Here is a 10319-nt window from a genome sequence, read left to right as displayed (position 1 = left end):
TTGTTCTTTGTCATTTTCATCTTCATAGTAGGTACACCTGGTCTGCTGTTCTGTTAGCTGTGACATCATCCAGAGGAGGGAGATCATCAACAATTACCATATAGCATAGAAAGTACTCCTGGGTCAATGTGTGCTTCTGTGCTTTCTGTGTCTCTGCTCTGTCTTCTCTAACCTCCAGTGGGTCGAGGCAGATGAGCATTCACACTGAGCCTGGTTCTGGTTCTGCTGGAGGTTTTCCTCCCTGTTAAAGGGGAGTTTTCCTCTCTACTGTCGCTTCATGCATGCTCAGTATGAGGGATTGCTGCAAAGCCATCAACAATGCAGATGACTGTCCACTGTGGCTCTACGCTCTTTCAGGAGGAGTGAATGCTGCTTGGAGAGACTTGATGCAACCTGCTGGGTTTCCTAAAATAGGAAATGTTTTGACTAATCTGTATAATTTGATCCAATCTGTATAATCTGATTGAATTTGACTTCGGAAAGTGCCTTGAGATGACATGTTTCATGAATTGGCGCTGTATAAATAAAATTGAATTGAATTGAACTAGACTTTTGTGTTTAATCTAAAAGGCTTTGTGAAGGGGGGTGGGGTGGGGAGGCGTGTCAGGCCTGTTGTTGAGATATTTATACCACAGTTGGGCTGCGGACCCACCCACTCGTTCAATGGGCCATTATAAGGTCATTGGCAGTCATGAAATGGTCAACGACCAGGCAAACACCTGAGGTGTTTGGTCATAAGAAACAGGGGGGGTGGGGTGGGGGGTGGGGGGTAGATGGTTGTAAAACTGGTTGAGACTGAGAGTCAAGGCTGTGTCATAAAAAGGTCGGCGAGGTGAAGCATCAGTTCCCATCATGGAACATTAAACAGAGGCGGCGGCCTCTGAGCTGACCTAGATCCCAACCCTGCTGTGCAAACAGCAGGCTGGAGCCGGGTGGATTCTTACATTTGGCCCCAAAAGATTAAGATCAAGAGCAAAAGAGTAGGGAAAAAGCACTTCACCATAAAAATGTCCTTTTTTAGTCATATATACCCTGACGTTATAAACACTAACAATACTAACGTTTCCAAAAAGAGTAAAAAACAAAGCAACTGTTTTTTACTCTTTTGGGAATGACCATGACCTGAATGACTGCGAATCTTCACCAGCAAAACTAAAGGTTAATGGCCACGTTTATTTAAATACCATCTCCATGGGGAGCCAGGGTCGCTCAGACCAGTAATGACATTGACGTTATGTCAATGAAAAGTGTCATTGTTCCCTTGTTGTTTGATACTCTGCTTTTCTCCCTATTGTTCTGCGGCTCTTTAAACACAGGCATGACTCGGTCGTCATGAGTAAACGGTGCCACAAAGAGATCAGAGCTCCAGAGGCAGAAAAGAGCAAACAAAAAGCGCAGACAGTCTGTTGGTTTAAGGATCGAGCAATAACTGTTTTAAAACTCAACAATCTCATGAACATAACAGAACAAGTCTGAACTTCCCCTGACAGAAACAAAAGCTGTACAACAAAATGTTGTGTCGCTTTAATCCAAGACTCAACCAGCAAATAAATGAGCTTTACCAATTTAATGATGATTGTCACTTATACATGTCCAGCTGGCTTTGAAAGCTTTAAATGATTATTTCTACTGTTTTATTTTGTATTTTTGCAAGACAAAAATAGTTTATGGGTGGGTGGTGTAGTAATATACTTTTTTTTTTACATATTCTTTACCTTTTTCATTAGTTTAAACTCGTATTTTCTATCCTAAATATTCCAAAACCAATAACTTGTATTCACAAGCATCTCCAGCTGAATTCAAAAAGGTTCATAATGATCTAACCTTATTCTACCTCTTTATTCTTTTACTATTTGAACTTGAATGTATTGGTTTCAACTTATTTTTTTAAGTTTACCTTCAACCAGAGCTGCTGCTAAAACTTCAGAAACCAAAAAAAAAAAAAAAACACAGCAAAAGTTGACCAAGCAGGTAAAAAAAAAACAGGAATCATATTATATCCAGAAAATGATCCAAACAGACAATTAATGAAGACAGTTTAATAAAATACAGTGCACTGATTGGAGCATTTAAAGCAGATTTGAAACACAAAGCTTGCTTTTCAAAAATGTCTTTTCTTTCTCAGGTAATAGGGGATCCCTTACAAAACTAAATAACATCAGATAATGTTTGCTCTGAGAATAAACAAAAAGCTGGCCAACAAACAAGGAAATTCGTGTTTTTAATTTTACGAGAAGATATTAAAAGGTCACAATCATCTGATGACTTGTTTCCTTCCAGTAAGGAAAAGATTAAATTTAAAGGAAAAAAGAGAAACGGAAAAACAAATTGAACTTCCTTCACGGACAAAGGATGGCATTTAAATATATAAAGACCCTCTATGTGTATGACATGTTGTTTAGATTTTTGCTTGCAGTAATATTTACGTTTCCAAGCTGTTTTGTAGGAGGGACATGATCATCAGTCTTTAAACATTAGTGATGATCATGTTGGAGTCGAGTCAGTTTCCTGTAGATGTAACTGTGTCTATCTCAGCTACGACACAAAGGAACAACTGTCTCACTTCTTTTACTATTTTTTTATTCATTGTAATTCAAGCAGCATTAAATCCGGATGACACAATCTGAAAAAAATCAGGTAAGCCAGTGACTAAGCTTTTTTTTTGTCTTGGGTAAAACAAGAACTCAACTAGGAAGGAATGTAGCCCCTCCCCATTTGGATCACAACACCAACCCATCCAGTTTTCTTCAGGCGATGACGTCAACATTTATTATTTAGTTTCTGGTGTCGCATTCTTCAAGTTATGAACTAATCATCACGAGCTTCCATCACCTGTAAAACATTCAGAAGTCACTGTAATGGGGTCAAATGTTTTAGATTTGATCCTGGTCTACAGGTTTTTTTAGGTGGTTTTCATTACTTATATCAGTCCAACTACAGTAAATATTACTTTTTTCCCCTTATGATGTGATATAATAACATATATTTAAAAAAAAAAAAAGACTTTATAGCAGACATGGTCCTATATTGGTTTTCTTTTGTTGTCATTTTAACATCAGAAAGACTGACAAAGTATAAAATTTCCATTATTAGGCTGAAAAGCGATCCAATCCAACCCGACACATTGTGAAAATGTGATCATAACCACTCTTTTAAATCAAGAAGTAACAGTGATTAATCAAATTTGGTTATATTTCAGCTAAATTTCAGCTCTTACCTAAATGGAAATGAAAGCCAGTCAGCCAAACGGATCTCAAGAGTGCATCAGCGTTTCATCCAGAAGGTCACAGAGGAACCCAGAACAAAAATCAAAAACACTAAAAGCTTCAGTTGTTTGAGTTAATCAAGGTAATTGATCACGATTCAACAAGCAGAAAGAGATTGGAGGTAAAATAGCCTCCAGGAGAGGATTTCAAGACCCAAACTACAGCTGACAGAAAGGCCTGTCCCATAACAAACAGCCTGATGGTCCCAAGACTTCTGGGCATTTATTCTTTGAGCTGATTTCAAATCCTTATCAGATGTGCTGGCAGTACCCACAAAATTAAAAGCCAAACATTTTATTTAATCTAATCTTTGGTGAGCCAGAAGGTTTTTTGTCGCTGTATTTATATTTCAAACCGTTCTACGTGTGATGATCCAAACTGCGGACTATTACAAACCTTTTAAAGAATTAAAAAAATGTGTTTGATAAGAGCAGAAATTCCCTCCGTGGCAGAACCTGTTTCTTTTTCCGCTCACAGAACGACCAGAAACTAAACCTGTTGTATCCTGGTACCCATCAGACAGGTGTTGCAATAAAGCCCCGCCCCTTACAGGTGGATGTAAAAAGAGCGCAGCCTGCTTCCCCCCCGCACAGACACAACTCCTGAGCATCAGCATCGACTTCTGCTGCTACGCCTGAAACAGCTTCAACCCAGCGTTTAACCTTCTCACTTCACAATAAGTAAGTCAAGATTTTATTTCATCTCTTTCTTTACAACAACTGCTTTGCTTGGTTTTAATCATTTAAACATTAGGCAGCATATTTGAAAGCAAATAAATTTCACTAAAACAATTGAACAAACCTTTTTTTACTTATTTTATGTGTGTTTTCCTTTATGTACAGCATAATGTTAATTCTTGTTGGTCATTTTTATTATCATGCACCACTTTTCTAATCTTTTCAATTTTATAACAATAGAAATACTCAAAACAAAGATTTCGTCTTTTTTTTTTTTTACCTGGTTTGTGTAAATAACGTTTATTTTCCTGGCAGAAATGGCACGTACAATGATCCAGCTTATCGCCACAATGATGGTTGTCCTGACTCTGGATTTTCAGCCAGTTTTGTCACAGGTCAGTATTCATTAATATCATGTTTTTCATCATTTAAGCCACATTTTTAATCACCAACTGTGATATATTTACATGAGAAAAAAAAAAGTTTTATGGTTAGTTGTAGATTTGAACCTTAAAAAAATGTCCGCAATTCAGTTTCACCAACTCAAATTTACACTGACTTGGTAATTTTAAGATTTTTGTACAACGCTCTTTGAATAACCTTTCACAGACTCAGAGGATAAACTCACAGAAAAAAATAAAACACGAGTGAAAACAGGGCAGTAAAGAAGGGTTAAAATGCTTTGATTTGGTCATGTTAAACTGTAACTGATGGTTTACTTAGAGCGAAACACCAATCGACGATTTAAAGAAGTTACCCATTACCCATAACCCTGAGCCCTTAAGACGACTTTCAGTGCTCAATGCTGTATCACCTTTTGAGCAATAAAACAGAACCAATCCTCTCTAATTGAGTTTCTTCTAAGTTTAATTACCTTAGAAGTATCATCTATGGTGTTATATTGTTCACATTAAAGCTTTACAATTAAGGAGCCATCTCCTTAATTGCAATCTCCTTCAAGCCACCCAGAACAAAGAAGTTAAATAATCTGTGGACTGTTTATTAATTTTGGCTGTGTTTTTTTGTCTCCATTAGGTCAACATCACCAGGACAGGATGTGGCATGTCCAAATTTTGCTTGGAGGAGCCTCAAGCCTGTGACCCCGCCTCAAACGCCACATGTCTTTTTGGCTCTCTGAAGCCCACCGCCCTGAACGTCCCGAACGGCCTTGACGTGTCCTTCGAACTCAGCGGGAACTCTTCGGGATACATCGCTGTAGGTCTCACCCAGGATCTATCTATGGTAAGACATGACATCAGATTCTCAGAGATGGATGTAAATAGGTGTTTGTTAGAATAAAAACACGCAAACGCGGCCCTTTCCTTTTTGGAAACATAAAAGTATGTTCTTCTAAAAAACAAATTTGTTAAATGGTATGCATAATCCATGACAGTCGTAGCTTTATTAAGACAAGAATTCACAGAAACGTGTGGCTTTCAGATGCAAAGGTTTATTCAGATGCCGAGGTTTATTGGTCCCCGAATTTGAATGGAGGGATGATATAACAAGCACATATTACACGTAGCCAGACAGATGGATATCCATGCAAGAACCTGTTCCTATTAGCACAATTCTTTATTTGAAATTTTATTGATCTATGTCAATAGTAACAGGAATCAAATGCAAACAACAGGTGAAAAGGACATAGCAACAGGCCTTTATGGGCTTAATATATTACTTATTAGGTAATAACAAAACCCATAATAAACAATGCAATATAAGAACTGGTTAAACTTTGTTTTTCATTTTTTCCAATTCTGGTTGAATTTTTCTGTTTATTTTAAGAAAGCTTTATGAAAAGGATATTTTGTTTTGGTATGAAGACAGTATACATAAAGTGTACAACAAATTTCTTTTATATGATCACTTAAAGTCTTTAGTTGATATGATAATAATTTGGCAGTATTATATTATTTTTGGTATATTGCTACCATAATAACATATATTATTGTTATGTAATAAATAAAGTCATTTGAAAACTTAAAACTTTAAAGATTTTTAACAAAAATATTGTGAAACCCTTTGACCAGAATGATAAAACATGTTCATTACAATATTATTTTTTAACCTCTGATCCATTTTTCACAATTAGCTGATTATGTCTAGAAAATAGTTATAAAATGGGGATGACAGTTGATGTTTTGGATAACATCTATAGTTTTATGATTTGTGTAATTTTTATAATACTCTTCAAAAAATTTTTAGCTGTGACAGTAGTTAGCTAAGTAAAGGTTAGCTTAGTTTATCATGTTTAATCTTGGTTTATTTTAGCCTGGCTTTAAAAGACTGATTCTAAAGTATTTTACATTAAAGTTAACCAAGTTTTATTAACAAACCAGACTGACTTATGTTAACTAATCAAATTAATCAATCTTAACTTATATAAATTTTACTTGGATCAGCTTATTTAAACTTGGTTAAGCTTAATTTATCTTATTTTAGCCTATTTAACTCGGTTTTGGTTCATTTAGCTTGACTCCGTCAATTTTAGCTTCATTTAGGTTAATTTAGCTTAGCTCAGTTTACTTTAGCTTCATTTAGGTTAGGTTAGCTTATTTTATTTTAGCTTTATTTAGGTTAGCTTAGCTCGGTTTACTTTTAGCTTTAGTTACGTTAGCTTAGCTCGGTTAACTTTAACTTTATTTAGGGTAGCTAATCCAGCCAAATCTGCACAAATTGTGTCTGTAGTAGTTATAACAGGTATTATTTGAAGAAGATTGAAGTAACTAATTCAGGCAATAAATCGTGGACTACACTATACAAAAAGGTGTCTCCTGCTTTAAAGTTCTGATTACATGAAGCAATTCTTTCTAGTATTCTAATTAAATTAGCAAACTACTGCAATGCTGAACTTTTATTTGTAGGAGGTGACAACCAAAAACATATTATTATAAAAACTTAATTAATGTTAGTGCTAGATATTGTAATACCAGAAAAATAAAATTCTACGACAAATAACTAAAAGCACGCAGAACCGTGCAAGACAAGAGCGAAAACCTTGTGTTGAACGTTAGCACGGAAGAGGGCTGGCTTTAGTGGAGACACTTATGGAAGACTAATGAAGACATTTCTCCTCTTCTACTTCTTGACTGTCTGTGAATTATTAACCTTTAACCTTTGCTTCTCTCTGCAGGGCTCCACCATGCTTTTTATCTGTGGTAACAACGGGACTTTCTTCACCGCGTCAATGACTTCTAACAACACCAACCCCAACGAGCCACTGGGCATGCTGATGATGGTAAGACCTTGACTTCTTTTTTAACGTCGCTCTGCTCCCAGATCTGGAAAATGACTTAAACCAAACAATTTCTAAACCAAAAGGGAGAGTAGGGGTATTTAACATTCATAACAAAATCCATGTGAATCATACAGGTCAATGCAGCAATCATACAATGAATTTCAAATGTATTAATTCCAGCACCATGTGCTGGCAATAAAACAGATAATTGTTAAGTAAACAGAAACACAATGGAGACATATTAACAAAAAAAAAAAAAAAAACATCTGTAAATTGGCAACCACCACAAAATATTTAGAAAAAATGTTCACACTGGGAGCAACACATTCTGTCTTCAATTTTAACCGCCAACTCTTTCTGCAACAGCATTCATGACTCTGATTTCGGGTTTACAGAACATGACAGACATTGCGAACAGCACGGAGGGTGAAAACATCAAGTGTACGTTTAACGTTGCTGGTCTGAATGCCACCAGCTCACAAACCAGGGCCGCCGCAGACAGCACCTTTTTTGTGGTCATCGGGTCTGGAATGATAACCGGCGGTAAGACACTTTTTTTTATATTTCATTGTATATTTTTTCCTTGTTTCAGTGTTTTCAACTTTGAAAGGAAACAATATTAGGATATTTATAGAGCATGATTTAATAACCATGATTTTTTATTAATTTTTTTTAGATCGACTCGGACCCTTCACAAGTGCTCGCAACAGTAGCGCCATAGATCTTTCAGCCTTCCTGCCAAACTCCACAAACACCACAACACCATCATCAGGGGCCAACCACCCCCTTTACTCTAATGGTAAGCTATGCATTTACTTAATAAAGACTTGCCTCTAAATCCCTCATATATTTAAAATACCTATGTTAAAAATAGGGTTAGGAAATAAAAATAATTCTACGCAGATTTTTCATCGAACTATAGAAATTTCTGCTCAACAACAAAAAAAAAAATCAACTTTAATTGTCAAGTTTGTGCCCAGAGACCAGAAACTTTAATCCAGTTCCTATGCAGCTAGCAGACCTGTACAGTTCTGTAAACACCCTTAGATCAAGTAAATCTGCACTTTAATACAAAATGAGTTTGAAACCATCATGAAATTACTTATTGATAGAATATTTTTCTATTTTTGATTACTTAAATCTGTCCTGTTCTTTGTGATTCTTACATTCAGCCGCTCTAACTCCCACATTTTGTGACTTTTTTCCCCCTCCAGCTGTGTTGCCTCTGCTGAGCTTCCTGACTTTGTCCATCCTGAAGTTCGCCTGATCGAGTCCAGACACGAAGCTATTACTAAACCAACAGACACAGTGAAGGAAGCTGAGTGTCATGTTGTTTATAAAGTGGTTTTAGGAAAATATTTGTTTATTTTGCACTGTTTGTAATTGTTCTACTTAGAAATGTAGAAACCAATAATGCAGGTTCTGAAAACTGTTCTTTGATCTAAGGTATATATTTTTTTAAATACTGTAAATATGGCTGTTATGAAGGCCGTTTTCAATCAGTCATGCCTTTAATTAATATCTTTAAATGGTTTTATTGCTGTGTGAAATGTGAGCAGGTCTCGTGTTTGTATTGAATCTGTCGTCCAACGTTCATTCAGCGGAAGCCCACCGATCTCTGGACGGTTGGGTTTGCAGTAATGAAGTAGATGAAGGCATGTGTCAGTCAGGCCAAACTCGATTTACCTGAAAAACGTCTAAACCGAAAGCGACGCGTTAATGTCGTTTGTGGTCGACCGACATTCTGAATTTCTTAGTCAACTCCTCCTTCCGTCACGTTACGGTTAGACAGAAACAAGTCATCCGATGAGACACTTTGGACAAGTTGCCGCCTTGTGCAACTTGGAGGATGTGAAAGATGATTGAACCCTGATAATATGTTCAACAAAGCAGATGATGAACATAAAGCACATATCTAACTAGATCCTAACGAGATATAAAACAATGTGAAAAAGGAACGATACATTTAACAAGGAACAATAGAAATATCAACAGTTCTGTTTGTAACTTGTACTTTTGACAATAAACATTTAAAAGTATTTTTATGAGTTTGTTTGATTAAGTGTCCAATTATATCCCACATTTGACACATAATTTCTTATCGCCAAAGATATACATGTTTTATCTTGCCTGTCTGTCACTTCAGCTCGTGTCCTTATGTGAGATAACTCGTTCACTGCTGTTACAACAAAATAGGCCAACTTCCTTTATCTGTGACCTTTATTGATTACTGTGTTGACAGTAAAGCATCCGATAACCGTCCCAGGATGCATTGGGGCTCTAACACTGAGCCCTGTGGGGCTCCAAATATTTAATTATAAAAGATCTTTGGTTAAAAAACAACTTCAGCTTAAAATACCTTATTTTTACTACATATGCTGTACATCAGAAGACATTTAAGTGCTTTCCTGTTCTCTATGCAATAGACATTTGTCCAGTGGTAAAAAGACACTATGGCTATAAATGTCACATTCATGTTCCTCCTGGTTTTGCCTATAAATCCACAAGCCTAACAAATTAAATTTCTAGGTGTTTTTTTTCCGCCCCATGAAAATCTACAGACACCCCCAAAACTTTAAACATCCAAGCCTTTTAGCCTTTTCTTGGTCACTTTAATATTTAGAATGATTTACTCTCAAGATAAACTTCAGTTACTTGATGCTTTAACATCATATTACAACAGAAACACAGACAGTGAGATTAGAAATCAAACTTGGTAATTTGATGTCTGCAAAGTCTTCTTTGAGCAAGTAAAGAAAAAAAATGTAATTGTTGTAGCTTTCATCTTGTTTTGGCATTTAAAAAAAATGGCCGTACTAATCTGGCAACTTAAATGATTAAAGAAAAAGTACTTTTAAACACAATAGACATTAAATATAGACCATTTTCAAACACCTCAACAATATTTATGGCAGTCAGATGTTTTGCTTTAACACCAAACACACCGACACTGAGATAATGGCCTCTCATAAGTGCCCGAGTGTTCACCTGCACAATAAACTCACCTGGAGTCACAGCCAGGATGCTCCATACAGGAAAAGGGTCAGAGCAGACTCTACCAGCAGAGGAGACAAACATATTTTGGACTTTGTGGTTTGTTGGAGCAGCAGCTCATCTGGAAAGCCTAGATTATGGTTT

General features: G+C 36.3%; 1 protein-coding gene across 1 annotated transcript; it reads left to right on the top strand.

The window, feature by feature from the left end:
• Window positions 1–3834: 3834 nt before the first annotated feature.
• LOC105917157 (putative ferric-chelate reductase 1) lies at window positions 3835–9220 on the top strand. Its single transcript, XM_021310231.2, has 7 exons — window positions 3835–3946; window positions 4259–4338; window positions 4979–5185; window positions 7077–7181; window positions 7577–7724; window positions 7858–7980; window positions 8396–9220. The coding sequence occupies exons 2-7, from the start codon at window positions 4261–4263 to the stop codon at window positions 8446–8448; spliced, it is 714 nt and encodes a 237-aa protein (XP_021165906.2). The 5' UTR covers window positions 3835–3946; window positions 4259–4260; the 3' UTR covers window positions 8449–9220.
• Window positions 9221–10319: the final 1099 nt, after the last annotated feature.

Source organism: Fundulus heteroclitus, chromosome 6, assembly GCF_011125445.2.
Source record: "Fundulus heteroclitus isolate FHET01 chromosome 6, MU-UCD_Fhet_4.1, whole genome shotgun sequence".
In the NCBI taxonomy this organism is placed as follows: domain Eukaryota; kingdom Metazoa; phylum Chordata; class Actinopteri; order Cyprinodontiformes; family Fundulidae; genus Fundulus; species Fundulus heteroclitus.
Note: the sequence above shows the minus strand (reverse complement) of the source record. Positions and strands in the feature narration are given on the sequence as shown.

Bases quoted from the DNA above. Each gene is read 5' to 3' on its own strand.
- LOC105917157 (XM_021310231.2), top strand. From the start codon at position 4,261: ATGGCACGTACAATGATCCAGCTTATCGCCACAATGATGGTTGTCCTG. The intron at 4,339-4,978 runs GTCAGTATTCAT...TGTCTCCATTAG, and splicing joins TTCAGCCAGTTTTGTCACAG to GTCAACATCACCAGGACAGG. The intron at 7,981-8,395 runs GTAAGCTATGCA...TTCCCCCTCCAG, and splicing joins CCACCCCCTTTACTCTAATG to CTGTGTTGCCTCTGCTGAGC.